This window comes from Perca flavescens, chromosome 14, assembly GCF_004354835.1.
Source record: "Perca flavescens isolate YP-PL-M2 chromosome 14, PFLA_1.0, whole genome shotgun sequence".
In the NCBI taxonomy this organism is placed as follows: domain Eukaryota; kingdom Metazoa; phylum Chordata; class Actinopteri; order Perciformes; family Percidae; genus Perca; species Perca flavescens.
Window position 1 is genome coordinate 22,096,441 of NC_041344.1, and position 25,138 is coordinate 22,121,578.

General features: G+C 41.3%; 1 protein-coding gene across 1 annotated transcript; it reads left to right on the forward strand.

Moving 5' to 3' along the window:
• The first annotated feature begins 12,560 nt into the window (after positions 1–12,560).
• Positions 12,561–22,678, forward strand: col8a2 (collagen, type VIII, alpha 2). The gene is made up of 2 exons (XM_028596729.1): positions 12,561–12,746; positions 18,389–22,678. Exons 1-2 carry the CDS (start codon positions 12,584–12,586, stop codon positions 20,290–20,292), a joined length of 2,067 nt encoding a protein of 688 aa, XP_028452530.1. The 5' UTR covers positions 12,561–12,583; the 3' UTR covers positions 20,293–22,678.
• Positions 22,679–25,138: the final 2,460 nt, after the last annotated feature.

Consider the following 25,138-nt stretch of genomic DNA (forward strand, 5'->3'; position numbering starts at 1 on the left):
GAGTGATGCTTGGTGAAACTACAGTGCCCATCTTTTCTATTACATTTTTGAGCTTTTTTAAAAATGAAAGTATATTTTTGTGACCTGTTTTTTAAAGGATTTAGGTTTTCAGCAGGAACAAATGCTCATGAGGCTGAGTAGCAACATCCACGGATTGCTAGTACTATGAAAAGCTACATTAATATAACCATGTAATATATTTTATCATATTAGATGAGATGTTCATGTTTTCGTTCATTGTCGACATTTTCAAACAGAACACCCTGTTGTAAAAATATATATATCCAGTAACATTAGTAGCAGTAGTAGCAGTGTGAAATAGGACTATAGGAATGATCCCAGCCCCTCCACTTGTCATCCTTCCTTCCCGAGTATTTCACACTTCCCAGAGCTAATACGGTCTGGTCTGACCTGTTCTGCTCTCTGGTGGCTCTTATAGCCTTCATAAGGCCTGGTGTGGGCCCACTGCACACTACTCCAACGGGACACATTCACTTGATTTTCTCACAGTTTTGACATGGCCCCGTGGGTGCATGTCAGCAGCCAAATAGCTTATTTTATGTGTTTCATACTAGAAAAGCAGACTGATTATGACTGCACAGATGTAGACATCGTAAAAGTCCCACTTATCACGTGCTTGCTCCACTAACACTGCGCCGTTGTTTGGAAATGATTGCATTATATGCGAGAGATGCCTGGACATCAAGAATGTTTCCTGTCCTGCACAGCAAGTTGTGTTGGTGGCTCTTTTTTGTTTGTCCACATTTTTATTACATATTTACAGCTATATAGACAGACATACACATTTTATAGACACACACTCACAGAGCAATGTTTATACAGCCCAGCGATGGATTTGGGAGGTGTGAGGCCAGAACTGGCAGAGTCCTCTTACACAGCCAGCGCTCTTAGCCAGCAGTTTATAAAGAATTGCATTGATCCTGATGGGTGGTGTAGGCTTCAGCAAGGACCACAGTCAGAGGGGGCTATGCACTGTATGCTGGTGGTCTGGCACGTTTGTGTGTGTGTGTGTGTGTGTGTGTGTGTGTGTGTGTGTGTGTGTGTGTGTGTGTGTGTGTGTTTGAGGTGCTTTGTGGTTTCTTTGCAGCTGGTTAGGTCTGGAGACTGAACCACCCTGCTGGGGTCAGCGGCGGTTCAAGTAAGTGATCAATCAAACAGGGGCCAATGAACAGTTAATGGTCCTCAATTGGGATTCAAACCATCCAATGAATTTCCATTTAAAGGGACAAGTGATTTCTGAGCAGAGAGGGATTGAGCACATTTCCTTCTGCCCTTGAGAGCAGAGAAAAAGGAGGCAGAAGAGTGATGGAGCTGCGTGTGTGACCTGATAACCTCAACTATGTTAGGTGTTATATAAAGACTCCCAAGTGCAAATACACACACTACATCACTAACCACTGCCTTCACACACCATACTAGGAAAGACAGCAACATAAGAGCTCACAGCATCACTTTATGTCATCCCATCCCACATCCTCATCCTCTGATGGCCCTGCGTCACGCTGTCTGAGTCCTCGAGCAACAACAGCTCACTTGCTAGCTCATTTCCTCGTAGTGGTTTTGTTTAAAGCCTATATTGCATTTAGTCAATCCCTTTTATTGTAGACTGTCAAGAGGAAGCTTCGGGCTTCACATTGGCCTGAGTAATTGCAGCTACTCAAATCTTTTCTTGTGTCATTTACTAAGTAATTTCCTCAGTGTGTATTTTTGTGTGTCTTTTTTTCTTCTGGTTGTGAAGTAATGCTATGTAACTTTTGAAAGACAAAAACCACAATCTTCATCTTAAAAATGAAAGGGAGAATTCATAAGTAATAAGATGCACTCTTGCTTATTTTCATCACGTGTTGACCTTGCACGGCTGCTGGATTCTTGCGATATATTAGCCAGTCTGGCTCCCCAGCTGATCACACGAAAATCCATCGTTTCAGGCTTCATGTCCGAACAGCGACTGGCAGCTACGGCCGTGGTTTAGGTGTATGTGACGGTTGCGTGTGGCCATAGCGGCAGCGTTTCAACAAAGTTTACATAGAGTTTTAGTAGTCAAACCAACAGTGGGCCTGTGTTGTGATGTCATTTCTCTTTTGGATGCTGCTTTCTTCATGGTGGCTATGGCTACATATAGGAACTACCCTTTTACAAATAATCTCAAAAGTGTCACACTCAAAAGATTTGTCCTGATAAAAACAGGTGTTTTTATATGTACAAGGTTAGGACTTATGTCAGACCTCAGTGCGTCTTTAGTACAGACCAAAATGTGTCTGTCAAAGACAATGACATGAAGTGTCAAAACACTTCATGTTCTTAAAGTTAGCATCAAATGCTTTGTCTGGTCATGTTAACATATATTTATCGCAGATATTTCTTAATTAAAGTCATAATCTTGTCATAGTGTCTGAATATTTGCCAATATAGAAATATTTTAACCAAAACGCAACACTAGACAAGACATATGACTTGTCTTTCATACATACTTTCTTTCTTTCTTTCTTTCTTTTCTTTTGAGCAAAATTTGAAAATGAAATATAAAACACAATAAGTGTGTTGCAACACACCAAAATAAAAAAAAATACAATATCTATATAACAATGTCCGAAAAGGAGTGGGACGAAGCTGAAGCTTGTTATTTCTCACCCTCACACACCCCTCATATTATCAGATTAGAAATAGAGAGAAGAGAAACTAATGTACAGTATATGAATGAGTCCTTGGCCATTGAGGTTCAATGACTTACATGCTAACCGCAAAATTCATCAGTGTGGATCCAGCAGAAATCCCGCAGCTGATACTATGGATTAACAAATTGCTGGTTCAATATTTTATGTAGGAATATAGCTCCAAACCGTTGTATAGTGGGATTTCTCTCTTCCTGGTCTAATGTCTGCTTTTTTGGTTGTCTGCCCTGCTGCCTGTGCCAGAGAAGCCCATTCAGATGGAGCCCAGTCAGTGGATAGTCCAGTAGCCTCCAGCACGGAGGCATTTCAGCTCCTTCAGGGAGATTTGACCAAGATTTCCTGCCCCTTATTAAATTATAATCTCCCTTCTACCTCTCTTTCTTTCTCCCCTTCTCTCCATTTCGGACAGAAAAAAGGCCTCCCTCTCTGTTTTGCTGCCAACTGATGTGTGTGTTTGTGTGTGCACGACGCGGCATGTACGTGTGAAGCTGTTTCGGCTGCCAGCGGAAGGAGTGTGAGAGATGATTGGCGGGGCACGCATCTTAAGTGGGTCAACAGGGAGATCAAGAGCTAAAGCTTTTACTTTCAGCTCTCCTTTCATTTTTTCCCCATCCGTCTCCCTGTCTTTCTTTTTGCCTGTCGTAATGACTTCACGTCTCCTTCATGGGTTCTTGCTTTCTCTTCCCCTTAAATTTCGTTTACGGTCAATAGAGTGCTTTTCTCTTTTTCTTCCTCTTCTCCCCATCCCTTGACACAAGATTCCATCTCCCTCCATCTCCACCAGTGGAGTGTCAAACGGTGGAATCCTTTGTTAAAAACAGACTACGAGAGGACTTTTCTGGGCTTTTCCCTCCTGGAAGTTAGTCCCAGCTACGTGCAGCTTGGGATTTTTTCCAGTCTTGGCAAAAAAGAATGGAACAGTTGATGGTGTGCAATTGTTCCTGGTTTAGTCGCCTTATTTAAGCGCCCCGGAACATTTCTCACCTTCAGAGCGTGAATCGTAAATAGACCCATGCACTCACTCTCCACATGGGTTTGACTCCTTGCCACAACCAGCTTTGCCTTTGGATGAACTGCCACCATGAATATTTTGACGCACTGTCAGGAACTAACAAAGCTATGTTGCGGGAAAAAAACAACACACAATTCATTTGTGCGGTGGCTTGTTTTGAGCTCTATTCTTAGTCTCACTTTTGTCAGTTTTCTGTCTGTTCTCTGGCCCGTGTGTCTACTGCACATTTCAGGGGCCCCATTCTGGAAAAAGCAAAGCAAAGCCACCCACCCAGTGAAAAGAAGAAAGGTAACAGCTACTTGGAGACATGGCACAGAAACACAAGACATAACACAGACCAAGCCCAACCCAGTACATTAGAGCCATGCATCCAAAGTCCTGCATCCTGATCCTGTACCATCCAATCCAGCTCCTGAATAACAACCTTTTGTACAAGGTATCAAGGCACATCAGGTCTGTCATAAGCATTGGATATCTCCAAATGCCAAAATGCATGGGGCTATAATAAGATCAATATACAAAGAGTTTGGGGTATGGTGTCTTTTTCTTAAACGCAAACTAACAAAATATCAACAAACAAAAATACAAACAGTAAAGATTGTGTACTCGCCATTCAGAACACAAATATAGCAGCAAACAAATATTTGATATGTAAAGTGGAGTTTTGGCGTTCTGAGCAGAGAATGAATTTACACTCCCTTTGTGTGTTGAAATCCGAGCTTCTCTGTTCTTCATTTTGGTCACTGGTCCGACCGCACATGCACGTTAGTGAATGTTAGTGCATGTGAGTCTCCTCCGTTTGGCGTCATTTTGACGTCCTGGGAATAAGAATGGGTTGTTAAAACTGTTGGCCCCTCACTTCGTGTTCATGTCCCGCTGGCTGGGCCAGGCTTCTGCAGGAGATCGGTGCTCATCAAAGGTTACCCGCTGATGATGCTGGCCTCCTGGTCAGGATGGTTAACGTTACCGCGGATGAGCACCGCTCTCCCAAGGAAGCCAGGTTGCCCCGGTGAGTGTGTTTTCATGTCTTCTACATGGATCATCAACTGACGATGATTCTGACTTTTGTGATCTTTATCTTAAGATGTCATGTATGTAGCCATCATGTGCATATTTAAGACCCTTTTACACGGTTCTGGTTTTAAAATGAGTCAACTGGAGATTTGAGTTTCACCATTAGTGTTAACGTTAGCTCATGCTCTCCAGATAGCTGATTAAATCTGTCAGCAACAGTAGTCATTTCAGCTGACAAAGCCCTCGGTCATGTAAGATATAACAAGCTGCTTTTGTTTTTTTCTGTGTAAAATTGAATATTCATCATTTAAAAAATTACTATGAATTCTGTTATTATTGTAAACTATCTATGTACTGTGCTCAGGGATGTCCAGCTTGGGTGGGGGCGGTGGGGGTGCTAGAGAATGCCAGAATTTTTGTGCTACGCCTCTGACTGTGATAGCGTGGAAACCGAAGCGTCAGGTTTTACTTCCTGTTGCCTTTGCTGTACCTCACTTCTCCTTTCTCCCATTTTTTTCTTTCCTGTTCGTCTCCCTAGACATTTGCTGTTATATTAATTAAGAATAACAAAGACTTAAGTATATGTCAGTACCGGTGGACTTACAGGGAAAAAAGAAACGCCTTGCTTGGTCAGGCCTTGGCAGCACACAATAGAAGTATTCACACCAGCAATGAGCGGTGCGGCGAGCGGGAGGCTTAAGGAGTAGAGAGTCAGAGGAACCGGAGAGGGAGAGAGAAGAGCGGAGGTTGCCAGTGGAGCCCTACGAGGCAGGGAGAGACAGAGTGATCGTTCTGATTTGCAGGAGATTCTATTACTGGGTGTCCTCAAAGTTTTCCTTCTGTGGAAAGGTCATCTCCAGAGTGCCCTTATGGTTATATATTCCAATCCATAAATCTCTATCTTTGTTTGAATTTCTCATTTTTCACCTGATGAGTAAATGATAGTCAGCGATGTCAGTTTTTTGAGATGTGTGCTTTCAATGACCTATCTTGCTGAACATGTATAGCTCTGGAAAGGTGGAAGCAGATCGCCTGTTATGAGATTACTTTTTTTACTCTTTCTTTTCGATTACCTAGTCAGCCACTCATATTGAGGTTAGGTGCACCGAAGGGTCAGCTGGGAAAGGTATAGCTGTGTCTGTCTGCCTAGATGCTCTATCTTTCTCAGCCCCCATACTGTAACTGGCTTCTTGGCAGATCAGGGGTTAGTCTGAATGTTTTGCTGACTTTCAATCCATCTTCCTTGGCTATATCTTGATCTGAAATGCTTCACTGAAAGATGAGGTGATAGAGCATGACTCTGTAAAACAGCTGGGGAGCCAGACTGGCTAATATATTTTAATGAATGCCCTCTCTCTGTCCCGAAACTGTTCCTGCTAGGGGCTCAAGAGCAAATAAAGGTCCTATCTAAAACTTACATGAAACTGTACATGTGTGAGGTCCTACAGGTTAATAATTCTGTGACTAATTAGCCTCACTGCTTTACGCTTTGCCCCTGACTACACACACACACACGCGCTTCCACATGCACAATACATAACCCCCATCTTATGATTAGCACGTCTGCTTCAGCACTTAGATAAGTGCCCAGGGGTATTAAACGTGTTCCTCTGAATGAAGTCATCAAGAAATGGAAACCCTCCGCTGACCTCTTCGCTCATTTCCCCTCCCCATGTTTTCTTCACAACCTGTCTCAGCCCCCCTACACACTTACCTACATCCCCAATTTCCTTTTTACTCTCACTCGATTCCTGTTAAACCACTCCATCAGGATAAACTCACCCTTCTCCGACTGTCTCTCAGCCCTTTCTTCACCCACTTCACCTTCAGCGGTTGTAGCTTTAAGATTCCCCTTAACTGGAACTTAAAGCACTAGCCCAAACCATAAACAACATTCAGAGCAGTGGAGTCACACTTGTGGTAAGAACCCATTTGAATGACATTTTGGTGTGTATACTATATAAGTGAGTTAATATACTGTATAGTAAATTTGTATGTGAGTAAATCACAAACGCGTATGCGTCAGCATGTTACAGTAGAAATATAAACAGTGTACATCACGTCTCAACATTAAAAATAATAATTTACAGTATTCCTAGTGACTGTTCTATAATTGACTAATGACTCAGTGCAAACACTACTGAGAGAACACAGGGGCTTTTATTGTGGCGGCGCAGAAGTGACAATTTTCCTGAGAAGCAACCAAACAAAACCTTCAACACACACTTTCCAGCTGGTTGCAACTGAAGTAACAGATGTTAACGTCTCATTATATATGCATTAGCGTTGTGGCCACTTTTATATACACACACACACACACACACACACACACACACACACACACACACACACACACACACACACACACACACACACAGACACGTTATGTCAACAGACATACTGTTTTCCCAGTGCTTATTTGCACAGTGTTGTACATAGTAATACAGGGTGCATTCAAAGCTACCTAAAACTGTGACCACTTCTCATACATTACGCAGTGAGCTGACATCGGAAAGGCGTAATGGTCAAAGTGCCACTGAATGAGGGATTACCTCATTCAAAAGAAGGTGATTTCTTTTAAATAAAACCCCACACACTCAATGTCCTCTCCCCGTCATACACACACGCGCACACACACACACACACACACACACACACACACACACACACACACACACACACACACACCCTCAGGCTCAGTAAGAGCTGGGTTGCTTTGGCCGCCAGCATGTTGTGTCACCGCTGTGCTCACTTTCCCTCTTCTCTGTCTTTCCCTCCATCTCTTATGTAGGTATAGAACAGGGCGTTCACACAGGTCAGTGGTCAATGGACCTCTGTGTTGTCTGGAAGTGATATCTTAGCCTCATTTGGACCTGTTTGTGTGTGTTTTAAGAGTTTGCTTTATGTTTGCAGGTGCATATGTTTTCACTGCAAATCTGTAAAATCCGTTAATACTCATATGTCTAGACTACAGATTGAATAATAGACCACAGATGTGTAAATTTATTTCATTTTTAGTGTGCCCTTCTTCCTCTCTAGTGCTGGAAATTCATTCTTGCTGTGAAAGGGAAGTTTCCAACATTTGCTTGTTGGATTTACAAGAGGAGAGTTTGATAAAGGAAGATGCTTGTGGTTGAATAAAAGCTGACCACCCATGTGGGTTCATGGTAACAGTCAGGAATGGTTATGGTCATGGTTGTGGCTAAGGTTTGTCAGAATTGTATGAATCAGCGAAAATATGTGGTTTAGGTTTTAAGTGCAGTTCCCTGCGAGACCTGTGGTCTTAACCAAACTATTATGGACCTTGGTTTTTTGTTGAACCATTTGGTGTTTTTATAAAAGCTGGTACATGATGTTCAGGTGATGATTCCTTTACTTAGGTAGCGGCTCAAATGTTCACCAGAAAAACAACCGCCCCCTCTTCTCTCCATGACACAGAATCCTCACAATTGGTGTACCTATAATCTCTCTGTGGCACATGGTTTAGGAAATGCCTGGCAGTCTGGATCCACACATGTACTGCTTAAGGGAAGTGGAGGCAGAGCACCTTCAACTTCACCTCCCCAGCGCTGTTGATTGCATTAGCGGGTAAACGGAGCAGTTAGGGAAGTGTGTGCTTGGCTTGAACTCAGCCGCGGTGTCTGTGTCTCTCCTGCCTGTCTGAGCAGGCCACTTGAGAGGCTGCTGAGTTTGGGTTTGGAGGCTGTTGAGTCTGCTTTGGCGGCCCGAAGCCTTTGCAGATTAGCATTTTGTCTCTGTTAAACTGGCATCCAGCATATGTTTGAGAAAGACTGAAAGCTTCGGGCATGTGTTTGTGACTCGGATTACCAGGTGGTTTGGAGACAGATCTGTGAGGTGTACTGGTTATGGCAAAGTGGGACGTCTGTCTATGTTCACTTGCCAACATTTGTCTTTGTCTTTGATGTGGGAATGGATGCTTCTCTGAATGGGACCAGTAGGCCTTTTTGCTCCTGATCTTCATCAGGGTCTTTTAGTATTGAGTATCTGCAAATCAAATACAATCTAGTGTTTGTTTTTAAAATACAGTAAACTATTTTAGTCAGTTTTCAGAAGAATAGCTCTGCTTTAAGAAAATAGAACCTGCATCTCAGGCCATATTTGATGATTTCCTATAATATTTTGTTTAATGGGCTGTAGTATTTTGTGAAATATCTGTGCAGAGGAGTGTCATTTTGGTATTCTTGTGGCAGGACACTTTGGACAGGAGTAAGACAGCCTTCAAGTGCTGCGTGAATAAAATACTGATGTTCAGGTGCAGCGTTTTAACCAACAGCAGTACCTGAGAATATGGTTCACCACCAAGAAAGAGATGCAAAACAGCTACAAAGAGACAAAAAAGAACTTCAAAGTGACAAAATTACTACAAAGAGACACAAAACAACCACAAAGTGACGCAAAACAACTACAAAGAGGCACTAAATGATTACAAAGTGACACAAAATCAATACGAAGACACGCAAAGTGACCAAAAAGAGACACAAAGCAAATACAAAGACTCGCTGACTACAAAACAGCCCAAAAGAGACACAATACAATACAAAAGAGACGTAAAACAACCCAAAAGAGACGCAAAACAACCCAAAAGAGACGCAAAACAACCCAAAAGAGATGCAATACTACCCAAAAGAGACGCAACACAACCCAAAAGAGACGCAATACAACCCGAAAGAGACGCAATACAACCCAAAAGAGACGCAATACAACCCAAAATGACCAAAAACATAAGCAACTTGTTTTGCTTATGTTTTTATAAGCAAGACAAAACTTGTCTTTTACCCAGACAAAACGTCCAAGGAGAGACTTTCTTTCAGTCTGGGTGTCTTGTTCTTATGTAGGAGGGGTGGGGGGCCCTACATGTCTTTGTCCAGGGGCCCATTTTACCATCATCTGTCCATGGACGTGGCTGTCAGACATAGCACAGTTATTTAACAGCTGTGTGGAAGTGGAAACCGCATAGTGATGACAATAAGAACGTCATGATGGAGTTGGCGGTGCCCTTTTACACCTGAGGGTCAGACTCTCCCTTACTTCCTCAATAATGCTACTTTTCTGTTCTGCTCTTTCTTTCTTTGTGTATTTTCGGATCTTTTACCGTAATGTGTGTGGTGATTTCTTTTCTCAGCTAAATCTGTTTTATATAAAGTGTCACTCGGCCTGCCAAACAAGGTTTTTTTGCTGTAACTCTGGATGCTGCTCATGTTTAATGACGGAGGCTTTGATTCACCATTAGCTCTCCTCTCAAACCCCGGGGTTTTGTTATGGTTTGTTTTGAATGGACCGATTTTATGTGAAAATGGGGGAAAGTTAACGAGTTTTTGCATTTTTAAGACACCCGGCGTAACCACTTACCAGAGCTATATTGTGTTCTCATGCATACCAAGAGTGTGTGTTTTGTTATGTGGGTGCTCTTGTGTGCGAGAGCATGCACGAGTCTCGGTCCAGCAGTGGCTCATGGTGGCCAGCCAGAGAGGATTGCGTGAGATTTTTGAACAACGTCTGCAGAGCTTTTTCAACAAAAACATTTGATGAACAGATTGTGGAGGTCTGTGACCTGCCTGTCTGTGTCTGATCCCTGTTCATGCACGGATTCTGGGTTTGCTGGTGTGTCGCTCTGGTTCTTGAGAGAGTTTGACGCCTGCAGAATGGCACCAAAACCACAGACCCCCATACCAGACGAGCTTCGCTGCCAGCCAGCCAGCAAGTCAGCCAGCAAGTCAGCCAACGACCAAACACTGCCCTACCAATACTGCTCTCTCTTTCTCCTGTGTATGCCTTTTTCGCTTTCTTTATTTTTCAAAGATTAAGCTTTGGTGTGAATATTTGAGAGGTGATCTTTGATTTTTTTCCTGGCAAAGACTCCAACGACACACGACGGCACCATAAACAAGCATAAACACATACCGCAGACACACACGCACTTATGACTAATAACAAAAAAACTTCCTCAAAAACCCAGAGAAACACTTTGGTAAATTACTGTAAAACAGGAATTTGACTACACAGCTATGTGGTGGCTAAACAATCACAGACGTCGGTTAAAGCAAAGCTGTAAAACAGACCTGCTGTGAACTCCCAGATTACTCCCAGTCCCTGCTTCCAATTAACTGCACTGTATAATTGAATGTAATTTCCAAATTAGAAAAATGTCAGATCATTTTCGAATTAGAAAATGTCAACTCATGTTTCAATAACTGCTGTTACTCGCTGTAAACTGAGTCCATGTCTGCAGAGAAAAGCAAGCGTTCACACACCCACAATGCCAAAATGAGTATTATATGAAGCAGGAGCATAATGTTGGGAACTAGAGACCTACTGCAGCAGCCTCTTCCACCCCTTTTGGCACTGAAGAGTGGGACCTAATGCTGCTTTATATTAAGGACCCAAAATAATTAAGAGGTGATAATCACAAATTACATTTGCCAGAGTGATGAAGTGTGTCTCTCTTGTGTGTCATTTGGTTTGCCAAATGTCACCTATGTCTGTTATTGGTGTGGCTTTGCTACAGGGTCCTGGAAGTGTGTGATATTGTATGTTAATTAAATCAAAACAAAATCCTGGCAGGCTAATAGAGAGAAACTTGCAGAACGCTTTTTACAACTACACACCATTTTCTCTCATCCTCACACAATTTCCATGCTTGTTATAAACGTGGCATTTTTGGCATTTGGCATGAACCAGAGATTACATTTTGCATCCTACATTATCACAAAATAACCCCTGACAGTCATCAGTCCAAAGATAGGAAATATATGTCATTTTCACACATCATTTAACCAGTTCTGGACCCCTGCAGTTGCTCACTTATGACATACAAACACACTAACCACCCTCTGGTGATTTCCTGTTCGCACCTGACCACGGTTGTAAAAATATGTGGTCATTTCTTCCTGAAGTGAATTAAAGTCAACAAATCTGCCTGTCCCATGTTCTGAGGGCCATCTAGGCCAAATATTAACCCAACCAAATACTGACCGCATATAGTTCAGCAGCTGAAAGCAACATATGCGACGAGGTGTTTGCACCTCATGTTTGCGTATTTATATATTAGGACCATTCTAGTGTAACTTATCCTTTACCAGTGCTGGAGATAGTGTCTGTCTTTAATATATTTGTGCATAGCTGCACCTAAAGTAATGTATGCTTTCGTAGGTGTTAGCCAACCTTTACCCTGTTTATATTTGGCCATTAGTATCTCTCTGCTTTCTGTAATTCTAAGCAAGACACGTTTCCCTGGCTTCCTTGGTTTCCTTTGGCTAAAATGACATACTATGCTTGTAGACAGACAAAAAACTAATCTTCACAGCAAAATAGATTTAGCATCAGTGCATTACTTCAAATTGCTTGTAATAGAGTGATTTGCTAATTTCAGCCAGTAAGCAGTAAATGTATGTTTCACAATAGTAAATTACTGTGTCATGCAACTTTCAAGTTTTTCTGTGAGGTGTTAAGTAAATTAGGCTGTGATGCGTAACGCATAATGGCAATATTTCACAATTTACACCAGTATAGTGCCATAACTCACTAACACATAATCAGCAGATGCAGAATTATGCAGAATTTCCCTGCAGATTTTAAACAAAAAATGAAAATAAAACTTCTGCATCGCCACTGAAAACTGTAAAACAAAATCTACAGCTTCCATTTGGGTCTGCTCATTATCACTGTAGGTGTAAAACCACCTTTGCTTTATCATTATCTTGTGATGATGCTGCTCATTGATTTAAATAAAAATAAAAAAATAAATCATTGCACTGCCATGTCTTCTTGAGTTGCTGTGAACTCTGTCCTCTTTCCTCTTCTGTTTATGCCTCCAGTTCTTTGTGTGTGACGTCTGAAGCCTGGGATGCTGGTGACCATGCTGTTGGCTCCTGCCTGTGTGCTACTGATGCTGGGGACGCATGCTCTTGCTGGAGGCTATCCCCCCATGCACAACATAAAGTACATGCAGCCCATGATGAAAGGGCCTATTGGACCCCCATTCAGAGAAGGCAAGGGACATTACGTTGGTGAGTTATCCCTGTGGGTGTGGTATATGTGTGTCTCTTTTACTTGTATGTCTTACTCTACCCCGCATAAGCTGTTCACCAACTCAGCAGGTCTATAGGTCATTTTAAACTGATTCGACATGATGTAACTCTATATTACTGATATACACTCCTCAGGTAGGCCAGTTTAAAACTGCAAATTAGCAACAGAAAAGATGATTCTCCTACACAAATATGAAAACGTTAGGAAAGTCTTGATGTTTGTGTCAGTTGTTTCAAATTAAATAGTTCCTGACTCAATCTCATTTTCTACAGACTGTATACTTCCTTTACAGCATCTCATTGGCACTAAGAATTTGAACTTTTTTCATCCCTAGCTAACCCACACAAGTCCAAAACTACACAGTAAAGAACAGAGACATACACATAAACAACAACAACAACTCCCTCAAAACAAAACAAGTCTCCAACATTGCAGTTAAAGCTGAGCTGTGATTGATAAGGAGACACTCCCAGAACAGACCTGTATACTAAAGCCACAAGGGCTCAGTGAAGTGTGTGTGTGTGTGTGTGTGTGTGTGTGTGTGTGTGTGTGTCTCCTTGCCCTGCGGGTCCTGCAGCATTTGGCAGGTCCTCAGTTGGGGCCTAATGGAGGCCTGATTGCCCACTGTTTGCTGAGCTCCACTGGCCAGTTGTTTCTCCTGCCATCTGGATGCTGTTACCCCACTGTTTATCACAGACTCTTCAGCAGTGGCATGAAGGAGAGAGTGTAAAGAAAATAAAAATAGATTATATAAAAGGCTCAGGCAAGGGGAACTGGGAAGGGAGGGGGTGATAATCATCCTGAAAAAATGTGCATGCTGTCATTGCCACCATTATCACATTTGAATTGAACTACCAATACAAGTTCTGGATCACATAAGACGTGCCTTGTGTTAACAGAGGCCCCTTCTTCAAAGTAAATTTCAAAGCAAATGCCGAGCACATTTTCATTTCAGTTCCATAATATAATGTTCGACAAAGACAGACTCCAGAAGTTGGATTCAGAGCATATTTCATGTTGAAATGTTGCATTTAAATCCCTAACAGAAACATCAAAGACTTTCTAAAAGAGGTTATGCTTTCTAAAAATGGAAATTCACAGAGTAGTAGAAAAGAGATTTAGATTTGGAGGAGTGAAGCTAATGCTCCCTGTTGCTCACATGAATACAATGCCTCTACTGCCACCCAGTGGTCATACGTCCACAATGCCTCACCATTGTAACAATTTATCAATTACTAATTAACTAAATACTATAATTATCATAGTGAAGAAATTAAAAATAATTTCAATGTTGGTTATACAGATTATATAAATGTTTAGAGCATTTGTATAGTACTAAATATATCAAGGAAAAACTGGCCACAGCTACAAATTCCCACAACTAAGCATGAGTATAATAATAACTTGAAGAGTCCTTTCTGTAGGTCAGCGAGGAGAATGGAAATTTAAAATAGATGCTCAGGTAAAAAAAATAAGGTTAAAGACGGACTTCTCATGTTTCTATGCAAAACATGTAATGTGCAAAGGGGCTACCAGTTATGTACAGTATCTAGGTTTTCTGGTGCATTCACAAGCATTGAGCTTTGGGTTATGTATCAATCTTAGCTGGACAGGAGTCAATACTGCTCTCGAGCTTGGTTGGATATTCCTTTAGGTTTGCTCTTACAAGAGCAGAGTTAAGTACATTTCTTGATTCTGTCTGTTCAAATGTATTTGAAAGCACAACTTGGAAAACATCGCAACAAGTAATGAAGAAGCCATTATAGTGTGAAGCACCTTATTTCATCTGTCCGGGTGATATATTAAGGTCATCTACAGTAGAGCTGTAGCTAAACAAATAAAGCTGAGGCTATAATGCTCATTACACACCTGAACGCAATGTTCAGAACGGGGTGGCACCCTTACTGACATTGACAAACCTCAAAACTAGAGATATTATCTAAACCATTTGTTTGGGGTTGATACCTAAAGTGAGCACACCTGAAAGCTTCCTTTTGTACAAAACCTGTACAGTGTGGTAAATACCTAGAAGTCAGACAGTAAGCAATATCATAGCATTGGGGCAACTTTTAGCACGCACACGCACGCACACACACACACACACACACACACACACACACACACACACACACACACACACACACACACACACACACACACACACACACACACACACACACACACCTATTTCCCAGGCTTCAAACTACATGATGCAGGCCTATTGCATGATATGCTGATGTACATGATTGTTACAACACACATAAATATATACAATAATACAATACTATAACCCATGCTTATTTGCATCATTAAACTTTTTCTCATCATTGTGTTTTATTTCAAATACTGACTTTAAAAATCTGCATTCTTGTTAACTGCCAGCAGGGGGAAGGAGTGGTCGATGGTTACATTAGTGGATGTACAGCATATGGAATTCCAACTGCCTTGCATACTTATTACAAGGAAGGGGAAAGCGTATGTTTCCTGTTTTAGCGACAGGTGTATTAACAAATCACAGATTTGGAAGGCCTTGCTTCACTTAACACTTTCTTTAGATATGGTTTAAAGTGCTCATATTATGCTCATTTTCAGGTTCATAATTGTATTTAGAGGTTGTACCAGAATAGGTTTATGTGGTTTTCAAAAAACACTATATATTTGTTGTACTGCACATTGCTGCAGCTCCTCTTTCCACCCTGTGTGTTGAGCTCTCTGTTTTAGCTACAGATTGAGGCATCTCACTTCTGTTCAATCTTTGTTGGGAGTCGCACATGCGCGTGCCACGCTAGCAGCTAGGCGAGCATTATAACGTGTTACAAAGTGGCACACGTTTGTCACGGAAGTTTTTTCACTTTGTAAACCTATAAAGTGCACAAAAAGACATATATGGAAATATGCGTTGGAAATAATGGAAAGAGAAAAAGGCAAAAAGCATAATATGAGCACTTTAAAAATAGGGAGAAAGTATTCACATTACTAAAGAAATACACTGGCTTGGACTGTCTTCACAACTGAATATTAGTAGCTTTCAGTAGGGTAGGCTGGCTGAAGCAAGTTCAAGTTCAAATTTATTATCATATGCATATTAGTACGAAGTACCACAGCAATGAAATACAATGTGCCTTAGCACTCTCTCAGCACCAGTTGATAATAACAATTTTAAAAACACAATAACATTAAAACATTATCCAACACAATATACATAAGTAACTAAGTTCAGACCACAGCCCTCCTTCCTGTTGTGCTATCGTTCAATAACCTTACTACCTGGGGGTAAAAACTATCCCTAAAACATGTTGTGTGCGTTTGGATGCTCTGCAAACGTCTCCCCGATGGAAGATGGGAGAAGAGATTGTGTGCAGGATGACTAGAATCCTGTATAATACCTTGTGCCTTTTTAGTGCTGCGTTTCCAGTAAATTTGTTGGAGCAATTCAAGGGGAACCCCGATGATTTTAGATGCAGTCCTGACCACTTTTGTCAGTAGATTAAAGTCATGTGAAGTAGCCCTGCCAAACCACACTACAATATTACCTGTCAGTATACGCTCAATTGTACAGTGGTAGATATACAGTAGAATGTTAAGAGACATACCATATTTCTTAAGACACCGCAAAAAGTAAAGCCTCTGTTGTGCCTTCTTAATGGCACAGCTGATATGGAAGGACCATGTGAGGGTGTCTGAAATGTGGATGCCTAAGAATCTAAAGGTGTTAACAATTTCAACTGGAGAGTTGTTAATAAAGACAGGTGTATGTGTGGGTTTGTTCTTCCTTAAATCTATGATGACCTCCTTAGTTTTCCCCACATTGAGAGACAAATTATTTCTTTGGCACCACATAATCAATTTGCTCACCTCATCTCTGTAGGCAATTTAATTATTGCTGTCAATAAGTCTTATCACAGTAGTATCGTTTGCAAATTTCACAATACTATTAGTGGGATGTTTAGCAATACAATCATAGGTATACAGACTGTATAATAGAGGACTGAGACAGCAGCCTTGAGGTGCTCCAGTGTTTAGCACTATAGAGGCTGAGTATGTAGTGCCAACTCTAACTGTCTGGGGGCAGCCTGTTAGAAAGTCCTGTATCCAACTGCAAATAAATTTGCAGAGGCCCAGGTCTAACAGCTTAGATATTAAAATAGAAGGTCTAATAGTATTAAAGGCACTGCTATAATCAACAAATACCAATACGAGTAACATACAGGCAAGGTGTTGCTAAAATGAGGCAGTGGAACAGCAAACCAGCTGAAATTGGCGTGGGTTGATTGGAGTGTTCTACGGACTAAGCTTGTGTTTCTGTTCTGTGTGGCCTGGCTGTGTTCTCCTTCACTCTGCTAAGAAAGAATAATGAGTTATTTTACTGTATGACATGTGGAATACTTCTTCAGTCTAGTTTCCTCTTTGTTACACAATAAAAAAATATGCATTTTCCAGACACTCTCAAACCCAATATTAAACCCTAAGTCAGTCAGCTGGAAAACAGAAAAGTGCAACTGTACTCAGGAGCATATATAGAATACTGTTTTATATATGGTTCAAAGACCTGTCCAGAGTGTCCCAGGCCATCTGTTCAATCTGAGCTGGGATAGGCTTTAGCCCTTCATGACACTGAACAAGCAGTTAAAAAAAACAACTGATTAATGACCTGAATAACAGAGAATGACATGCCTTTGATGGATAGAAAAGGCCATCAGATCACAAAAAGATATAAAAGTGAATTCAGAGGAGTCTTTCCAACAGACTAGATGCCCTCTGACATAATGTTTTGAAATTCAAAGTGTCATCAATTTCTAGGTTTTTGTTTTATTTAATTTCCCAGGCAATGATGTTGTGATGTCAGATGTTTCTTGTATGTAACTACTTAATTCATGATTATTCTGCCATGCATTGTTGTTTTTCCTTGACAATGGAAATGCACACCCCAAGTGCATTTTTATATCTTTCCCTTTTAGTGCCTTTGTAGCTGCTAAATTTACTGTCTCTATATTGACAATGACATTTTAAACTTCAGTGGCTTTACAATTACTGATATCAAAAGAAAATAAAACATTTTTTTTTAGGATCTACTCTGTCAATCTGTTCATTGCTGCATGCTCTGCTGCTAATCAACTTGCTTGACCAAGACATTCTTTTTAACATTCTGTATCGCTATAGCTTAACTTAGTGCAGACTTTAAATGATTGATGATTTTCTACAACACATGAAGGGTTAGTTGATTGTCTTTTTAATTTTTTTATTATTTTACAAGCCTGACACTATCCATATGACACCCTTACCACTAAGTGGCAGTAATGTGTAAAGTCCAGTGTTCCACCCATTCATACATTATGATGAAGTAGTTGCATTCTGAGTAGAAAACAGGTGGTTACCTGAATGTACCGCTAATAGTGCTGCAGCTGCGGGATGCAGTTGGCTGCAGTGTAGATAGGACTTGTATCCTCTATTTATTTGTTTATCTCCTTGTACTAAAGCAATTTGAAAGATTTGTTTTAGTTTTGCTAATAATGCATTCAGTACAATACACACAAACACCTTGGTATTCTTCAATTTTCTACTTTTTTCTTTGTTTTAAAATACATTACTATACTAACAGCACGATCTTCTCTTTTTCTAGATATGCCACCCATGGTTGAAGTGAAGGGGGAACCAGGCCCCCAAGGGAAACCTGGACCAAGAGGCCCTCCTGGGCCAGCAGGACTTCCAGGTAAACCTGGACTGGGAAAGCCAGGTCTCAATGGCCAGCCAGGTCCTCAGGGGCCTCCTGGCTTTCCAGGAATGGGTAAGCCTGGACTTCCAGGTCTCCCAGGAAAGATTGGGCCAAAGGGGATGCCAGGGCTTAATGGCGAGGTTGGCCCTCGTGGTGAACCAGGTTCCAGAGGTTCTCCAGGGCAGCCAGGCCTCCCTGGCCCAGCAGGCCTGTCTCTGAATGGGAAACCTGGACTTCCAGGCATCAGAGGCCCCTCTGGGGCTCAGGGTGAACCGGGACTAAAGGGTCTTCCTGGCCCACCAGGTGAACGTGGGCTGAAAGGCGAGAATGGAAACGGGAAGCCAGGGCCTTCAGGTATAAGGGGTCCTCCTGGGCTAAAAGGCGGTCCAGGATTACCTGGTCTTCCAGGTATAGGCAAACCAGGACTAAAAGGTTTACCTGGACTGCCTGGTCCTAAAGGTGATCAAGGACTCTCAGGGGAACAAGGTGAACCAGGAGAGGCTGGGGCTCCAGGTCTGCAAGGTCTACCAGGGTTAGTTGGGTTAGGGAAGCCTGGGCTAGATGGACTGCCTGGCGGACCAGGTCCACTAGGTCCAAAAGGTGAGCCAGGGCCCAGGGGTTCTCCTGGATTTCCTGGGACTCCTGGCTATGGAAAACCCGGTCTGAATGGCCCAAAAGGAGAAAAGGGCTATGATGGGTTGCCTGGTGTCCCAGGGGACAAAGGAGAACAAGGAATGGTGGGCCCAATTGGGGAACCAGGCCTTGATGGACAACAAGGACCACCGGGACTTCAAGGCCCAATGGGACTTCCTGGAAAACATGGAATGCTAGGACAGAAGGGAGAGCTGGGGCCCCAGGGCCCTCCAGGACTGCCTGGTCTCAGAGGTGACCAAGGACCGAGTGGATCCTTTGGAAAACCTGGCATCCCTGGAGAGAAAGGCATCCCTGGGCTTAATGGTCCTATTGGAAAACCTGGACCCAAAGGTGAGGCAGGGCATATTGGCCTACCTGGCAATCCAGGGGCAACAGGTGCTCCAGGGTCTAAAGGTGAGACAGGGTTTATAGGGACTCCAGGCCTCAGGGGCCAGTCAGGCATTCCTGGTCTACAGGGTCCTATGGGTCCCATGGGGCCACAGGGTGTACCTGGCCTAAAGGGTGAACCCGGACTTCCAGGGGCTCCAGGACTGGGTAAGTTTGGAGAGAAGGGAACAATAGGTCCCCAGGGTCCTCCAGGGAAACCAGGCACTCCTGGGCTTAATGGTAACCCCGGCGTTCCTGGTCCTCCAGGGCCCCCCGGTCCTCCAGGAAATGGTCAAACAGTTGTTGCAGGGCCAACAGATTCACAGTTGGAAGGGGATGAAGTACCAGGGGACAGGAAAGGGCCTGCATACAGTCAAGTCCCACTCTCTGCCTCTGTGGCACCAGCCTTCACGGCCATCCTCACCACACCGTTCCCTCCCTCTGCCATGCCAATCAAATTTGACAGGACCCTGTACAATGGGCAAAATGCCTACAGCACTGCTACTGGCATGTTCACTGCTCCTTTATCTGGTGTCTACTATTTTGCGTACCACATGCATGTAAAGGGAACAAGTCTGTGGGTGGCATTGTACAAGAACAATGTACCAGCCACTTACACTTATGATGAATACAAGAAAGGCTACATGGACCAGGCGTCTGGTAGTGCTGTCCTAGAGCTGAAGGAGGGTGACCAGGTATGGGTTCAGATGCCCTCGGATCAGGCAAATGGCCTCTATTCTACCGAGTACATCCACTCCTCCTTCTCAGGATTCCTGCTCTGTCCAACATAACCCTGTCTTTTTATTCAAACATGTTCCTGTATAGGCACCTCAGAGGAGCCCTTAACCTAAAATACCTGCAGCCATAACAGAAACACAAAACCCATAGGATTCTCAATATTATTGCCATCATCTTTATCTGTCTCACCCTCAGCAATCAGCAGAAAAAAAAAAAAACTTTGTGAATGAAATATGGGAAGTTTTAAAAGGCAGGGGAAGGAATTTCATACTGTGTTCATTGTTTCAATGTACTTTAAATGTGTGTTTTGGGTTGTATTTTATGTTGGTGTTTTTAGCTTATATTATTTTAATTATTATATTGTCATAATTTTATTATTTGGTCCTTGTCATCAATGTTGTTGTTGTTTATCAGATTCAGACTATTAAGTGCCTTACTTTGTAATGTGCTAGTAACAGACCTTCCCATGTGACTGCACATCCTGCCCACATGCTCTGACATCACCAGACCCTTGGGGGTGATTGGTTCCTCTGGCTGCAGTCACATCCCCAATGTGTTCTTGTTTAAACCGAATGGCAATACTGAGCAACAATGAAACATAGAAAATAGAGACAAACACTAGCAAAACAAGGTATTTTGTGCTGTAATACCATTCATTTTCATGTTTCTTTTGTTTGGCCTTTTTGGTTATCAAAGCAATTTCTTGTCAAAAGTCTTTGTTTTTAGATTTGACAATTTGTTGGCATCTGTAGGATGTTTATTTCTCTGCTTCTTTCTGAATTTAGTAGGCGACCATTAAAGCTGATCTTTATCTTTCTTATAATTTATTGAACTGTCCATAAATGCAATCCAAGAAATACAATCCAAGAATAAATATGACCTCACAGTATTAGCATTTTAAAATGTAACTACCCTTTTAAAGAGGAAAATGCCTTCTTCTTTTTTTTTTTTTTTTTTTTTTTACTTTTAGGACAATAATAATTAAGGATGATATGTATGCATACAGTTGATGTTTACATAGATACTGAGAACAACTGAAAAATGGACAGTAAGGACGCAACTCTAGCTGGATCAATGGCCTGTTTATTTGTATTAATCAGATTTTTCCCATGTGCACTGCAAATTTCATCACAGTGTCACATTAATTATCTTTAGATGCTCTAACAATGACATTACTGCTTTCTAATGATATACTACCTATTAACAAATATGTATCACAATAACATTCTAAGTAAGCAATCTGTACTTACATACTATAGGCCCCATTTTGACCACATATTGCTGTGAAGATGCTATAATTGTTTTGGAGAATAGGGATGACAAACAAAATACATCCACTTCTTTCTTCAATGCAAGTTTCTTTGTTACTTTTTTGCTGGGGAAATAAGAGCAATTCTGTATCATTTGTGAATGAAAAGAGTTTCTATTAATTTCCCAAACCATTGTAAAATAGCTGAATTATTGTTATGCCTAATGGAACATTCGTGGCTACAAGGACAAGATGTTTCAGAAATGAATAATGTCAGAAGTATACAGCCGGAAATGAGAATCAATCTGCATATACTCCATGAATAAGTAAAGGGACTGACTGAGGCCCACGGGTTGTGAAATACAGGTTGTGTAACATTTAACAAACCCCTGCCAGATTTCTGGAAGAGGTGTTGGGCTAGAGGTGAGAGTGGTGTATTTACTCATTTCTGTTGGATGAGGCATTAAAAATACATGCTGTGTATGCATGTGTATGTATGTAGGAGGTGTACCCTTCTGTTGTCACTGTGTGTGTGTGTGTGTGTGTGTGTGTGTGTGTGTGTGTGTGTGTGTGTGTGTGTGTGTGTGGTTCACATTGTCGCCCTGGAAATGAAAACGTCTGTGAGGATAATACCAAAGTTGAATGAAGTTACAAAACCTTAGGAAGAGCTGCCACACAGTCCTGTTAATGGTCCACAAGTTCAAAATCTTTCAGTCTGCTTTGGGTTTTTAAGAGAAATTCACATACTCAAATGTTGCCTTTGCAAAGTAAGGAAACAAGTTATAAATCAGGTAAATGTTAAGATGGTAGAGAGAGAAAAATGAAATAAAATGTACATGAGATAAGAAAACAACGTTTACTACACATAAATTACTGGTTGACACTGAATACTTTGGACAATTTTGCATATTGGTTCAATGAGTGGAATAATGGTGTGCAATAATGTTTGTGTTGCACCAATTCATGAACAAAAAACTACATTCTGGTGAAGTGTGCACAATCTTTAATCAATGGTTGCAGTTGCAGAAAAGAGGAGGTTTGGGCAAAATTGAGAAACTTAGCTTATATTACCGATTTTGTGCCTTTACTAATGACACCCAAACGCTATCATTACACTGAATTTAGGACTACCTTAGGCCGGCTACACACTGGCTGCGTGGCGTGAATAAATAATTATTGATTTTCAAATATTGCACCTGTCAATACAGAAAGAAATATTCTGTAGCCTATTTTGCCATCAATACTGCCGACGTCGTCTTTGCTGTAATCAAATCAGTATATATTTATGTTTAACATGAAGTATACTACTGCTTGAGTGCATTTTATCAATGGGAAACATACATGTGTACAGACAAGGCTAGCAGCAGCAGCAGCGCTGCGTCAGACATGTTTCTGGTGCGCAAAGACATAGAAAACGCCACGCAGCCGCCACGCAACAGAAACGCCACGCTCACGCCACGCAGCCAGTGTGTAGCCAACCTTACACCTTGATGGAGGGATGTCAATGTACAGGAGGATTGTGCCAAATATTGAGCTTTGCAATCAGAATGAATGTATACTGTTGGACTGATTTACACTAGTTTCTATAAGTCATCTACCATGCTGTGTCACTATACATAAACAGTAACTCTTTCGGAAAAGCAGTGCTAGGATAAGGCCTAATCAGTATTTTAAATCTATGCAATGCAATCAGTGCACTTGCTCTTGCCCTTTCCGTCTCATAACATAAAGACACCTACAACTGCTGCGTAGCATTATTGTTATGTAAGTCTACGAGACAGTCCAAGGCTTGTTATGTACTGTATGATGCCTTTTTTTGTTGCCTTCTGTTTTTGGACATTTGGAAATAGTGATGTGAGTTACATGTGGCTATAAGTCTCTGTCCTTGTGTTTTCATACACAATGTCACTTGCTTGCAGAGTTTGCCCTGTGTGCAAATAATAAAAAAAAAAATAAAAAAAATGATTTTAAAAAGCCTTGCTTCCGTTCTTAAGGGATATTTGTTTGTTTTAGTTTCAATAAATACAAACGGCCATTCCCATTTGCACATGAAATTAGTGAAGATGTATTTATACATTTATGATAATTTAATAGGGATGCCAAAACTGACCGCCGAAGCCTAGAACGTATAAATGGTATTTAACAGCATTGATGAGTTAAGAGCATTTACAACATATAGTTAGCATTCTAGAGTTGTTTGTGAAGGATTATTTGTGGCTTTTATTTTCTATTTGTGTAATGTACAATGTATCAACTTATAGGATTGTTTTCATATAAGGCTATTGCGTGCACTCTATGCAATAGAATTTGGGTATAAAATGCACTCTTTTTGATTGAAAATGTTTGTCTGCTTATACAAAATCTACAGTACTTGATTGTATTGATACCACATCAATAAAAAATCTTCTTGTAAATTGGTGTCACGTCCTTTCTTTCAGTCTGTATCTGCATGTGGACATTAAAAAGAAAATGTAAAGTCACTGGAACACATAGGAGTCACTGCCATATCTTAAATATTTGTATCATTAGTAGTAGTATAGTAGTAATAGTTATATTAATAGTATATTTAGTGTGGAAATATGTTGCAGGTAAAGGAATGAACACTAGAGGGAGTTATACAATATAGTAAAAATAGTGTATCAGGCTTCTAGATTTCAAAGATCCTTGTCTGATCTGCCAGTAGGCTAAACTCAGAGATGCATTGACAGGCTTTTTGCTGGTCATTTCAGGTCACTTAGTTAACCAGTGTGGGTTAGTCAGTTACTTGGAATGTCCATATTGATAACAAAAAAGAATAAAATATATGTCTTATCATATTTGTCTTAAATTGTGCTGTATTTAGATGCCATCCTAACAAAAGCACACTCAAAGAGTCCTAGTGGCAAATGATCTGAGGGAGATTTAGGAACAGAAGGACATGTGTGTCTAACTTTATCATGCTATGATACTGGTGTCAGTCTAAAATATATGGTCTAAACATGAATAATGTGACGAATAATACAGCTTAAATATGATTATTAAGATTACTGTGGACCCACCCTGAGTTTGGTCACATAGACTTTCTGATGGCGTATAATATACTCAAGCTTGCTTTTAGAGCTACTTGAGATGTGCTTGGATAAAGACATTAGATACATCAATGTTGCAAAACAACCCGTGAGCGCAGGCATGATATTGTGCGGTTATTTTCTGGAATTGTCGTCACCATGGTGAGCTATGGTCGTGCATTCGGATTCTTCTTACGTCGCACTGACGCCAGACCCTCCATGCTGCATTCGGGTGATCTCGGTAAACTCGTAGCCTACGTCTAATCTCTGTATTTCAGAATACAACTTGACGACCTGCACACACGTGCTCTCGTAGCCAGAAGTAACAGAAGCTGCTTTAATTTACCTATCGTTATAATGAATATATATTGTGTGGTACTGAGCTACATTGTGCCACAGCAGGGAAGCAACGAGAAAAACGCGCATTAAACTGATTTGATGCAAATGTATGTCACCTAAAAAGTCTTCCAGTTTGTATGCTTCCGTTCAAACGACATAGATCCCACAACTCTTCTCCAATATACTATGCTTGTTCCCCACACGTTTTAAACAACCACCAACACAGCTCTGATGAAGACAATGCAGTCAAAACGTTTGCTTATT